The sequence below is a fragment of the Protobothrops mucrosquamatus genome, unplaced genomic scaffold (assembly GCF_001527695.2).
Source record: "Protobothrops mucrosquamatus isolate PMUCROS unplaced genomic scaffold, P.Mucros_1.0 scaffold88, whole genome shotgun sequence".
NCBI classification, from domain to species: Eukaryota; Metazoa; Chordata; class Lepidosauria; order Squamata; family Viperidae; genus Protobothrops; species Protobothrops mucrosquamatus.
The window spans coordinates 636,928-651,667 of NW_015386464.1; the positions used below are offsets into that span (position 1 = coordinate 636,928).

Sequence of the window (14,740 nt, forward strand, 5' to 3'; positions counted from 1 at the left end):
GAACATATTTTTCCTTTATAAAAACTCATCATAAGATATGATTATTAAGAAAGTATTAATATACGATCATAATATTCTAAAATTATATTTCTAAAGCCAAAGCATAATTAATCTTTTTTTTTAAATCAGAGATACGTTTTTGAAAATTATTTGGCATTCATTGATCATAAGCTTTTGATACGTTTTAATCCACATTTTTAATGTTTTTTTCCACAAATCTTCATATGGGTCTCAATTATTCTTTTATTGTTTCTTGTAAGGCGAATTATTAAAGCAAGGAGAAAGATATATCTCTTTTGTGCATGTGTATGTGTTTGTGTATGTATTCATTTAAATGTGGAAGGCTACAAATGTGGAAGTCTACAAAACGTTTACTGCCTTTCATAACTGTTGCAGCTAGTTGTAGATTATATACACACAAATTCACATGCACACACATAATACATATTCATATACATGTATATGTATAGTATGCACAAAGTTTGATGTGGTGATGCAACAAAATGGAGCCTCTACAATCTGTAAATTTCAGATGTTATCTCTGCAATAGTTTATAATTTTACTCATATTTTAAACTCTACTTACACTTTTTTGTGTGTCAAGGGAGTACAAATGATGCCTTTAGATCATGTACCCTGAAATAAACTGTTCATAACTTCTATATTAGCATCAGTATGAGTGCATATCCTGATGGACTATAAGATTCTTGATTTTCAAGAATTTGATTTTCAAGAACTTAATTTTCAAGTTCAATTCATATCATATCCTGGAAATAAGCCTTTAGATCTTGGGTTTCTCTGTGCTAAAAATGCAGGTGTTAAATCAAATGTCAAGGGGTTCTTATAAAACTTGTTCTGGAATCAATTCAGATGAGGCTAAGAATTTCTTTGTGAATGGCTATTACTTTGGAGTAATTATATCTATTCTTGCTGGATTTTCTGAATGCATTCTTAATATCCAATACACATGCACAAACACACCTATACACACAGAAATATATATTTAGCATCTATTATTTTGAGAGTCAAAAAAAGAAATAACATTAATTTCTTAAAATGCTGAACTATTTAAAAATCTTGAATGACTAGCTTTGAGGTTGCATTTTTGAAAGTTTATCTTGATTCCAGCCTAGACTGTCAATTAGTATTCAAATTCCATTATGTATTAAATTATGCCCATTTCAGTTAACTAAAAATGAAACAATAGAAGTGTAAAATATAAATAAAATTAGTCTTTTTTAAATAATAAGATAAACTTATGAACATAAAAACTTTACATCCTGAAATGGAGGTAGTCCTTGGTTAATGGCCATTCATTCAGAGACCATGCCAAATTAGTGCTGAACAAGTGGTACTTACCACCAGTCCATCCCAGCATATCATGGTTATGTGATCGCAACATGGGCCCTTGGCCACCAGCTCGCGCTTATCGCCCTTTATGAAGTTCCATGCTGGCTTCTCCTGAAGCTAAACCAATGGGGAAGCCAGCAGGGAAGGAAGTAAGTTGCTTTGTTAAGTTTTCTGAGTAGCAGCAGCCACCAGCGTCATTGGGCTTGTGCTGGACTTCATCAATCACCCACACACTCTCCCCCATCCTGCAGCAGCCACTTACCTGCCTGCTGGCCTGTTTGTAAGCCACCTTGGACTTATAACTTCCTGCCAGCTTCCCCACCGACTTTCCCTGTTGGAAACTAGCAGGAAGTTGTGAGAAGGTTTTTGCTTAATGATTTATGACCCTCACCTAATGCTGGGATTGCCTTTGATAAGTGATGCATTGACGTCACACTTTACAACAGCATTGTTTAGCAATGGAAATTCCAATTACCATCACTGAGCAAGGATTACCTGTATAGGTAGAATAAATCTGGCAGTGAGTTAAGTATATATTCTTTGATTTTTATTTAAAAAATGATTTGATTCTTACTGTATGTCATTTTTAGACTCTTGAACAATATTGAACTTTTTTCAGTTCATATTTATTACTTTCATAATTCATTACCCCTAAGATGTGAAAGACTTGGTGGGTACAGCTATGTGTGCATACAAATACACATATCCCAAATCTTCAGGATCTCAAAGCAGCTGAGAAATGTAAGGTTGAGAGATTACCTCGTATCATTCATCTATGTATGTTATCCCCCAGTAGGAAGGGCAGAAGAAAATAATCTCAGAATAGCAATTTCATCTACAATGAACATGCTGCATAATAGATAGATACAAACAAAATAGTTAATTCTTTATCTATTCCTTAATAAGGCTTTGTGGCCAGTTGGTTGCTATACTGGACCAGCAGTACCATTCAATTTAGATCTCAAACAGTTTTTCAGACTTTACAGTGTTACCTAGAATGCTGGATTTCCAGATCATATTCACCTAACTCAACTGACCATGATTACATGATTGGCCAAGATTAGCTAAGTTAGCTAGCTTATGAAAGCCAGGCAGTTTTTTTTCCATCGCCATTTATTTTTCCAAGAATATGCCCATATATCAACATAGAAATTTTAACATTCTGTTTTGCACATGGATAAAACTACTTTATATAAATGAAGGGAAATAAACTCAGACTTTATCAGACCTATTCTTTTAGTGTTACAGAAGTATAAATATTTACGTATTTTTCTTTACTGCACATTACTGGGCTATCATAATAGTTCTTTCCAATTCAGCCAGAAAATGCATGGGATTTGGGAAGGGGTGGGTGGGTTAAGTGGTTACACTGCAATAAAACATGACAAACCATTTTACAAGTGTGAAAATATTAGCTACAATTGTATAGCTTACAGATAGTATGATACTTTGGTACAGTAGTGGTCCCTATTCTCTACATGACTAGCTGATTATTTAATCCTTCCTAGTCAGCAGCTGAGAATTTCTGGCAATATCAGTTATATAAGCTAATTATGTAACTTTTGCCATTGAATGGGCGGGTCTTGTACTTTTCCTTTTTCTTGCCCCCTTAAGAGGACCGCTGTTCATGACAGAAGTTCATGAACAGTTCATCAAGAGTTAACTTGTGGATTTGTATAAATAATTTAGACAGAATACATATCCATTACAGAAATACTTCAAAAGGGTGGTAGAATTCCAATACCTGACTAAAAAGGTATGTCAGTAAAGTCCCTATTTATATTGACTGGAGTTGACATGAATGAAATTTGAAAGCATCAAGTATACTTTCATCCAGAGAGCTGTTCTGAGTGCCACTTTTCCAGCAAGTGGGCTATGCTCTTTGCCTCTGTACCAAAGAACAAGTTACTGCTGAAACATAGGGCAAAGGCACCCCATTACTTTCACACACTGGATGTAAATAAATGTATCCAACCCTACTCAGCGTTTGGTATCAATATCTAGACAATAAGAATTATATATTATCCAGTACTGCGGTTATTTCACAACTGGAAGTATATTCATGAACTGAATTGTCTAGACTTTCTCTCATAAAATGTTGTGCAAGCCACTGCTGAGATGTGGAATAAAAAGAATAGAGTGTACTAACAAAATGCTAGGAAATTGTTTCCAGGATTATGCATTGGAACCAGACAGTTTCAGTTGTGAAAGTAACTATCAGCAAAGATTTTCAGCAAAGACAAAATTGAGATAATCTTTGTGGAACCACATGCTTCTAATGGCATTTCCAATACTATTCTGGAATTAATATTGTATTGTTTGGACTAGTTTTTCAACAGACTGCAACTGGGAGGAGGAATTTGTGAAAATGTGCATTATATTCTAATTCTCAACATTAGAATTCTTAGTCAAACCATACTGCTGATATTCATAGGAATGTTTTTTTTAAATAATCCCTTTAGTCATCCATTTACTGCTTTTTTCATTTTGAACTTTTATATTACAAAAATAAAAGATGACAGTGAAGGTTTGAAGGTCCTGAGAATTGTAGCTCAGAATTAACAAATGTGAGATATTAAAAATATTTCAAACATAGCTATGAGGTTATGCAGCCTTACAATTAGTAATGGCACTTGAAGAGAAAAACATCCTTTTCCTACCAATTAGGCTTTCAATTTTATTTCAGTAATCTTGAAATGAGAGTTATACATGCTAACATTTGCAGAGATTTGAACTTTCTTTACATGCATTCTATTTTAAGGATGGCCTGAAATTTGGCTTTGCATGCAAACACTGCAAAATTAGAACATCTTCCTCCCTCCTCTTTCCCCAATAAAAAAGAATGGAGCCCAAGAATTAGGGCAATTTTTTTTCCTTTTTATTTTGTGTTCTAACAGAACTTTAGTCAAACATTAAGTATGCGTTTTGAACAGTTGACAGTTCCTTTACTGTTTCTCAAACAGAGCTGTTTATAGAAAAAGAATCACTTGGGTGGAATGTATCTCAAGCCATTAATGGCTTTTTTCATCTGTTTTGTGTCATTTCCCCAAATCAATTCTGTCATTTCTTTCTGAACAATATGCCAAAGCATTATTATAAGAAAATCTTTACTTTAAGTGGCATGAATATCAAATAGTATCTATTAATCCCTGAATCATGCTATTCAAAGTGCTTCAATCTACATTAAAACAGAGGACAAAAGTGTTCCTTGTGAGGAAAAAAAAAAAGAATACCATCCAGCTAGAATCTACAGTGCGACTGTGGTCAGATTGCAATGTTTTACATTACTTCACAAACAAAATGTAAGATTAAAAATTTCAAAGAGAAAGCTGTTGCATCTTTTGTTAGTTATTTGAAGTTCTCAGATTTGGAATTTTATCAATGGTGATTAATTCCACTAGTGCCTGGCTGGTGTCTATAACCAGTAATAACTATTTTAAATTTTCAGAGAATGGACTTTCAAAGAATGTGAACTTTCAAATCCTAGCTGACAGCATTAAATGCTTGGTGTGATTTTATTTTGCACATGTCCACATTTTTTTCTTTTTTATATGATAAAGGTAGAGACCAGCAAAATAGCAAACTACTAGAAAAAGACTTGAGTGAACAGTCACAGAAATGAATATTGTTAGTCAAATTATATCAAAATACATCCTATACATCCTAATTCAGTTTTCAGATGTTTTCTTGACTAGCTATATTATAATACCAGTAATTTTTCATGTACCAATGGAACCCACACATCTAGGTTTTAGGTTAAAATTAATTGATAACATCTTATTTGACCTAAAATATAGGCCTTTTTTATGATGACAGTCAAAATAAATGCACAATACATCCATTATATTGACTATGTATTGTTAACTATGTAGAAAATTCTCTCCTTTTCTTTCCAATGAAGAAAAAGATCTGCAGTTTCACGTGATTGTTGCTGTTAAATTGTGGCATTTTTGAATGCAAAATTAAAAATGTTATATTCTCCTCTAGCATGTTAATTATTATCAGTAATCCACTACATCAATTTATGTTGTAAGAAATGTGCTCTACTAGTCTAGTGCTATAGTAATTAGGTAATCTATTGTTGGCTGCCTTCTTATATGAAAGGTGGCTATTGCATTGGTAAGTGGAAATATGAATAGTAGTGCTCATTCTGTTAACAGTAGGTGAATGAGGAGTTAAATCTGTTAATATTTATGACAAATTCTTATTGAATCCATATAGACAAAGTTCAGTCCTTAGATTTATGCAGAAAATAATTTCAAAGCCAAAACACATGCTTTTTCTTTCTTTAAAGATGAAATAATACATTTAAAATAAAACTAGTTTATTTTATTCAATAACATTATTTCCAACATTTCTCCTTCTGATTTAAATATTAATATTTTATAAAATATTGATGTTTGTTGGTATTTACTTTTTGCAACCTCCTGAGATCTCCTTTAAACAACCTTGGAATTAAAAAATGTAGTGTTATTACAAGCTTAAGAAAAGATAATAATGAATAATAAAGAATGCTAAATTCTGGATGTATCAGTGAAAAGAAAAGGTGATGACCAAACTTGAATATACATATGTTTCAAACTTGTTGAAAAAGTATGTTCCATATTTCTTAAAAGACAGCATTTTATGTAATACAATGTGATAAACCATTTTTGATATTGTCCTTCTATTCTAGTTTGGTTTGGAAGCCATCATTGGAAATCTCTCCAGGATTTAATGGACTTCAGTGCCTACTGCCTTACTTGCTTGGCAGATGTCAATAATCTCATTTGAAGAATGTAAAGAAGAAAAGAAACCATTGATTTCAAGCAAACAGACAAACAAAATAGGTAGTGGGAATTACAACACATACAACACTTTCCCAGGAAGTGAATGAATTAGAGTTGGCATGTTATTTCTATATAAAATGAATACAAACAACTCATAAAATCAAACAGAAAAATCTATTATTCTTTCTATAGATTCAATAGTGGTTATAGTGGTTATTGTGAAGCAAGTAATACAGACTGGATTTTTTTTGTTGCTGTTCACAACTATTTACTACGTGAAATATTAGACAATTAGACCATCTTTAATTTCACTCAGTGTGCTGCTTTAAAAAGGTGAGGGGAAAAGGGCAGAGTGTAGCAGTGTGATAAAAACATGAAGAAAGGATTATGAAACATTTGTGGGGATCTCCCAAGAACAAGTGTTTTCACACATATACATGCATGCACACAGGCACCCGTGTGCATGCACACACATACACACACACATACGCACATACATACACACAGACAGACAATGGTGAATTGCTGCAAGCATGACTCTGGGTATTGGCCTAGGCAGACCAAGAAAATGGATACTGCTTCTAGATTAAGAACAGTTTTATCCAAGCTTTCCCCAAAAATGTTTAAAATGCACACACACACACTCAAACTATACTAATGAGGAAAAAAAATTCCTATCTATACAGCAGTCTCTTCATTTCTCTCTCTTTTTTTTTAAAAAAAATGTAAATATACAAATCTTAATGACATATAAAACAAAGTCAACATGTGGATGGTAAAGACATGGGTAAAACAGGAAGACTGATGCTACAAAGAAATTTGCAAAACCATATGTACAAGACCCTGTTTTTCCTCATATTTCATAGATTGTAATGCATGTTTAACAGCAGCAGTCGAGGATGTAGTTCCAGGCACCAGACTGCAGACCTTGCTTCTGATCAAGGGAGGTGATTTCCCCCTTGCACTGATGTCACCAAATGACACTGGAGATACTAGTTTCCCGTGGTAAGAGGGGCAGGATTGCACTGTTTGTATGAGCCTCATCAGGATTCTGCTCTCGGTTAGTTTTTGTCTGTGGCCTCTGTCCATTAATAAGTGTCATTGGGATGTTGCAATAAGTATGCTGGTTACCTATTGAGGTAAGAGGCAGGGTGCCAGTAGGAGGTACGTCGTATTCATAGCTTCGATAATAGTGTTTCTGACGCATCTGTGAATGATATGTGTTATGAAAAGTGGAACGCAGATCAGGGTGGGCAGTGGCAAGAGCAGTGGAGGTAGCAGCAGCCATTGAAATTGCTGAGACCGTCTGCAGTTCCCCAAAGGGCCCCTGCTCACTAACATCTAAAACCTGCTCGTGGGTAATAGGTTCTATCCTCTTAAAAGGCATTTCATACTGTAAACGTTTCCAGAATTTGGAATTCAACTTGTTGCATTTTGGTCCATGCCATTTAATAACAGTTAGAAGCTTGATGGTATGTTTCAGCGCCTCAACTTCCTGGTAGTTCATAATTCCTCGGAGTTCACTGCATTCAATGAGGATCACTTTAATTTCTCCTGTAATGAGCATGTTCCTAAGTCTGGTTTCCAATTCAAAGATGCTCCAACCTCTTCTGACCACATAATTTGGAGTCATGACAATTATCAGTCGCTTGCTTTGGTCTACACATCTTGCCACGTCTTCTATGTAGGCTGATAAGCAAAAGAGCAACTCAAGATCAGAAAAAATCTCTATGCCAGGACTGTGAACTGTAAGCAGATCTTAAATAAGTACTATTAATTTACGTCTTAAAAAGCATTCAATGTAAATATTGAAAGATCTATTCACATGTTCATCTCTGTTAAAGAGGTATTGCTCCTAAGTGAGAACCCATTCAGAATAGGAAAAGAATAGGAAGAAAAATAGCTCCCTCTGGAGCTGTGTGTAAAAACTGCTAGCAGAGCTGTCTTTCACCCCTTTCCAGGAAAACAGAGAGAGAGCAACCTTCTCTGAATGAAGAATATAAGGAAATATTTCCTTTTTACTTCCTGGAAGAGGGAAATCAGTACTTCGGGTAAATTTAATTAAGAAAACATAAGGAAAGAGCCAATGTTTCTACAATACACATTTATTTTTATAGAATATGTCCTATCCAGATTTTTTTTTAAATTGCATGCAGATGGACCTATTTTTCCACTTTTGGAATATAACTCAGTGGATTCCTTGGTGGCAGCCTAATGCAATCTAATTTCATCATTTCACCAAAATTACACGTTATATCTCTGCAAACTGCAAGGGCAAAAAGGATATCTTTATTTAACTGGAACTGTTGAAGCCTGTCTGATGTACACTTTCAGTGAGTGGTGTCTATGAGAAAATCAGTTTTATTGAGGAAAGGTGAATTTGGTCTAAGTTGTCAATGGGAAAAGATGACTATAAAAAGATTGTCTAATAGCTTTATATTTAAGAGTAAAGCAATTGATGAAAATGCGTCATGCTACAGTAAGTTGCTATTAATCCAAAGACATTTTCGCTTGTGTGCTATACTTCTTGATAGTCTCCATCATTTCAGGCTTCAACGACTGAATATTTTGAATATTTCTCACAACTGAATATTTTCAATAAGAAGTATATTTCCACTTAATAAAGAATACAAATTAGGTATAAAGGATACAGATCTATTTATGGGCTGACCTTTCAGCTAGCTTTTAATTTCCAATGGATGTTTGTGGTAATGGCAACATAGGAAACCATTCAAACACCATCTTGCATAATCTCTATATATTCTAGAACTATATTAATTTAGTTCTAGAATATATCTAATTCTAGAATACAGCTAGAATATATAGTCAATTCTAGAAAACTGACAACTTGGTCTGATTTGTTGCTCCAGTTGGTTTTACTGCTGTTAAAAATATATGGAAGATTTTATTCTTGTACGTGCAAGAAGATATAAGACAAATTTTATTTAAACACTTTTAAGTAGGCTAGACACTTTTTAGTTAGGCTGTTAACTTAGCTATGGTATGCAATGAACTTTTCAAAGAACATTTAATTCTGTTACTATATATCCTATCTTATGTTAATAAAAGTTAGCATATTATACATATAGTTATTGTATACAGTGCTTATTATTTTTAGTGTTAGTACCATAGTACTTATTATTAATATGCTTTGATTATTTATTTTAATGGAATGTATAATAAACAGCATTAGAACAGTATCACATTAAAATGTACCTAAACGGCATGTGCTATGCAAAATGAGTGTATGTATGTATGAGTGTATGAGTGTGTGTGTTTAAAAACTTACTTCCAGTTGGAATTAAATCTCTGTCAGGAATGAATAATTTGTACCCATAATGCTTTTCAAGCATATCTGGTAAGATCTCAAGAGCAAATCGTTCTTCTTCCCCAGTTTCCTGATTCCATTGGTCAGGATCCACTTTGGTATATGACAAATAGGCATCATAATCTTTGTTATCTGTAAATATAAAGGGACAGAGAAGAGAGACAGATGAAAAAGAAGATAGATTTTATTTCATATTGATTTACCTAAGTCCCTATTTTATATGTCCATTTATATTATTCTGATATATTTCTTTTTTATTCTTCATCTTTTCTATTTGGCCATATATTACTAAGTAGCTGCTTGTGCTCCATTTTCTCTATAGTATTTTCATGATTAAAAAAAACATTTTTTCTAGATTCCCATTTCAAATTGAAAACTAGATTCTTTCTTCATTTCTCTACCTACAGCCTTCATAAAACATTTGCAATATTCATAGCAGCTTCAGCATTTTAATCTAACTAAGATCCTAATGTATGTTATTGCCTTGGGGCTTAAGAAATGCAGTCAAACAGATAACATCAAAAGTGACAGACACATGCCCATTTGGAACTACAGGAAAAAAGAATTAATTTTCACAATGTGCCTTGGAAAATTTCTCTGAAAACAAGTGGGGTTGGGGAGAGAGAGAGAGAGAGAGAGAGAGAGAGAGAGAGAGAGAGAGAGAGAGAGAGAGAGAGAGAGAGAATCATCACAGAAACATATTAAGTAAATAATTTCCCCTCCATTCAAGACCATTACTACCAACTCTATGAAAAGAGAGGAAGATAGGTAGCTGCCACAACAGAAGCATGATTAGTTAGAATCCCTCTTTCTCCCTCCTCTCTCTCTTAACTGATTGAGTGATCTCCACCAACTGATTTATGGGAGTCATGCCAGAAATGTTTTTGTTTTTAAAAATACTGTATTTTCCCCACGAATGTTTATATTATCAAATAGAATAGAGCTGGAAAAGACTTTGGAGGTCCTCTAGTCCAGCTCCCTATACCATTTCAGACAATGACTGTCCAGCCTCTTCTTAAAAATCATTATTATTATTATTACCTCCCAGTGATGAAGCACCCACAATTTCTGAAGGCAAGTTGTTCCATTGGTTAATTGCTCTCACTTTTTAGGAAGTTTCTGCTTAATTCCAGGTTGCTTCTCTCTTTGATCAGTTTCCATCCATTGTTTCTTATTCTGGTGCTTTGGAAAATAAGTTGACCCCCTCTTGTTTGTGGCAGCAGCCCTCAAATACTGGAATACTGTTATCATGTCACCCTTAGTCCTTCTTTTCTCTAGACTACCAAAGCCAAATCCTGCAACCATTCTTCATATGTTTTAGTCTCCAGGCCTTTAATCATCTTAGTTGCTCTTTGCACTTTTTCCAAAGTCTCAACATCTTTTTTGTAATGTGGTGACTAAAACTGGATGCAGTATTCCAGGTGTGGTTTTACTAAGGTTTTATAAAGTAGTACTAATACTTCACATGATTTTGATTCTCTACTTCTGTTTATACAACCAAGGATTATATTAGCTTTTTTGGCTGATGCCGCACATGTTTGCTCATGTTTAAGTGATTGTCCACTCAGACTCCAAGATCCCTGTTTTTCAGCCAGGTTTTGCCTAATCTGTACTTGTACCTTTGGTTTTTACTGCCTATGTATAAAATCTTGCTTTTGTCCACATTAAAATTCATTATGCTGGATAGAGCCCATTGTTCAAGTCTGTCAAGATCTTTTTGGATCCTGAGTTTGTCTTCTAGTGTGTTGGCTATTCCTGCCAGCCTAGTGTCATCTGCAAATTTGATGAGTTACTCTCCTATTCCCTTGTCTCAGTCATTTATGAAGATATTGAAGTGTACTAGGTCTAAGACGTAACTTGTGCTACCCCACTGCTTACTTCCCTCCATGTAGATGTAGTGCCATTAAGGACTACTCATTGAGTTCAATTTGTCAGCCAGTTACAAATCCATCTGGTGGAGATGCTGTCATTTTTCTAGCTAACCAAGTACTTTGTTGAATGCCTTACTGAAATCTAAGTATACTATGTCCACTGCATTCTGCTAGTCAATTAATTTTAGTCACTTTGTCAAAGAATGAAATAAGATTGGTTTGGTAAGATCTGTTTTTAACAAACCTGTACTGACTTCTAGTTATAACTTTATTTGTTTCTAGATATTTGCAGAACTGTTTTTTGATTATCTTTTCCAGTATCTTGCCAGGTATAGATGTTAGGCTGATTGGTCTGTAATTTCCTAGGTTTGTCCCCCCCCCTTTTTTTTTTTGAAGATGGGAACCACATCAGCTCTTTTCCAATCCTCAGGTAATTCCCCAGTGCTCCAGGATTTTTGAAAGATATGGTACAATGGTTCTGAGATAACATCTGCCAGCTCCTTCAGAAATCTGGGATGTAATCTGTCACACACATGTGTTCTCTTACCATTTTTTGATTATTTTAATTTTTATTTCTAGTCTGTTTTTTGCGGTTATTATTTTAGTAGGTTGGGATATAGTTTCTCTATGCATGAAGAGTGATGCAAAGAATAAGTTAAGCAGCTCTGCTTTCTCTCTACTGCCTGTTATTTCCTTGCTATCTTCTCTCTTTAATGAACCCACTGTTTTCTTGACTTTTGTTGTTGTTAATATGTTGAAAAAAAACTTAAAAAAAAAAAATCTTTCACTTTTTTTGCAAGTCTTTGTTCATTCTGAGCCTTTGCTTTCCTGACTTCATCTTTTTAGATTCTGGCTATTTGCTGATACTTTGCCTTAGTTATGTGTCCCTCTTTCCATTTTTTGTACTTGTCCTTTTTGTCTTTCAGTTTATCAAAGAGATGGTTTCTTATTTTTCTTTTTGAGGGACATTGTGCTGGACTGGGCTTTTATGATCATATTTTTAGAATTTCCCACGCTTCTTGAATTGTTTTCTCCTTTAAGATTTCATCCATGGAATCTTTCCTAGGCTCTCTCTGAGTTTGTTAAAATCAGCTCTTTCAAAGTTTAAAACATTGGTTGGATTATGTTCTATTGCTTGTGTTTGCATTATATTGAATTCCAATATGACATGGTCACTTTTGCCCAAGGTTCCCACAACTTCAATTCCCTTTTCACTTCTTCTCTATTAGTAAGAATTAGGTCCAGTACAGCTCCTCTAGTTCCCTCCTCTACCTTTTGGATGACAATGTTCTCAGCTAAGTTGGTTAGGAAGCTGTCGGATCTCCCACTTGCTGCAGAGTTTGTCTCCCAGTTGATATCAGGGTAGTTAAAGTCTCCCATTATTATTCTGGTATGTTTTCTACACACATTTGTTAATTGATTAGCAAAGAGTTCATCTATTTCTCCTGCTTGGTTGGGTGGCCTGTAGTATACTCCTATAGAAATGACATTCTTTTTTCCTTTTATATTGACCCATATGGATTCTAATTTTTTTAATCTTTGATCATGTGTATTTCTATAGATATATAGGAACTCTTACATATAGTGCAACTCCACTTCCTCTTTTTGTAGATCTGTTTCTTTTGAACAGAAATATTTTTGAATATTAATTTAAATCCTATTGGAAAGATTGTTCCAATCGATGGGATAGCATCTTTAAAACTGTCACAACAGTTTTCTTGAAATACATGCTCTGTAATTTTATAAATGAAATGTAGTAACAAAACAATTAATAATTTTTTTAAAAAAAATCTCAATAATTTGCAAAAAATATACCCTAAATTTAAATACTATACTAATAGTATTTATCCACACATGTGAGTAAGAATATATATTTTGGAATGTTTGGATATTTTTCTCTAAATATAGCACCATCTGAAAATCCAATTTTTGTGGATAGAAGTTGGTGTGAAGGAACTTAATCTAGAAAGTCTATGGAGATTCTCAGTCATCCAGGTCATGGTTGTCCCAAAGGTGCTTTTTTAAGAGGCAACTGGGCTTTCTTGTTTTTCTTTGAAGACATTTCGCTTCTCACCGAAGAATCTTCTTCATCTCAGAGCTTCTTGAATGAGAAGCGAAACGTCTTCAAAGAAAAATAAGAAAGTACAGTTGCCTCTTGAAAAAGCACCTTTGGGTTAATCTAGAAAGGTAACTTATAACGTGTCACATAAATTCATTTCATAAATGGAACAATAAATTGGATGTCAAAAGTCATGAATATCATAATTGTTTTTTTTAATTCAACTTTAAATTGACTCAATTCATTGTATGAAAGAGACTTGTTTTGTATATAATGGTATTTCTCCTCTAATTTAATTTATACAATACTTTCAATACATGCATTTGGTGTACTAGCCTGTAATAGTGAATGAAGGCAACCATCATTAATTTTCATTAAAGGGTCAATAATGCCAAATATAACTAATTCAGTAGCAAATAAGGTCACATTCTGATTTTTGTTGTGAAGAAAGTAGGACAAACAATGACAAGAGCAAGGAAACATTAACATTAAGGCTCCAGATAGTATTTGCAGTTATTCCTAAAAGAAACTTGTTGAATATCCCACTATAAGCAATGTTATACTGTTTCAGTGCTTAGTAACAGGACATATTTTTCTGTCTTCTATCTTACACTTACAGTCACAGCTGTTAAAAATAAAGCATGTCAGCACTAGCAGTGCTTCTGGTTGGCCATTTCACTTGTCTGTAAAAGGAAATTCTATAAACTTTTTCTTCCTTTGCAGGCAAGAGCACAAAATCCACAAATTTCTAGAGGCAAGGATGATAGGGATTGGTAATAAAAAAAAAACATTGTTTGCTTATCTCCAAGTAACAGACATCTTTGAAAGTTTTACACAGTAAATTCTGGGCCCAGTGCTCTTCAACATCTTCATCAACGATTTGGATGAGAGGATAGATGGGGAATTCATCAAATTTGCAGACGGCACCAAGCTGGTAGGAATAGCCAACACTCCAGAAGACAGGCTTAAGATACAGAAGGATCTTGATAGACTTGAACATTGGGCCCTATCTAACAAAATTCAATGGTGAAATAAGTAAGGTTCTACATTTAAGCAAGAAAAACCAAATGCTCAGGTGGTACCTTGCTTCAAAAACAGTAGTACTAACAAACAACACAATCTTACTGCCAGGCAAAACATCAATGATTTAAAATATTTTTATGGTTTAAACCTTTGTATTCTATCCTGAATGGTAGAATACATGATGATGCTAAAGGACATATCAGAAGGATATACAATGTTTTATTAGAATTGGATTCAGAAACTGAGCTAGTTAAAGATTGTATGATTAAATGGGCTCAAAATATAGGAGAAACAATATCTATGGATACCTGGGAGCTGATATGGGTGAGAAATGTGAAATT

At 34.0% G+C, this 14,740-nt stretch overlaps 1 protein-coding gene across 1 annotated transcript in view; it reads right to left on the minus strand.

Moving 5' to 3' along the window:
- Positions 1 to 7,035: 7,035 nt before the first annotated feature.
- The window catches only part of IL1RAPL1 (interleukin 1 receptor accessory protein like 1), a 457,645-nt gene continuing 449,940 nt past the window's right edge, over positions 7,036 to 14,740 (minus strand). The window contains exons 10-11 of the mRNA XM_029283439.1: positions 9,408 to 9,578; positions 7,036 to 7,807 (exon numbers count right to left, since the gene is read on the minus strand). Of these exons, the coding sequence (XP_029139272.1) occupies positions 7,089 to 7,807; positions 9,408 to 9,578 (890 nt within the window). The 3' untranslated portion in view covers positions 7,036 to 7,088. The remainder of the gene's footprint in view (positions 7,808 to 9,407; positions 9,579 to 14,740) is intronic.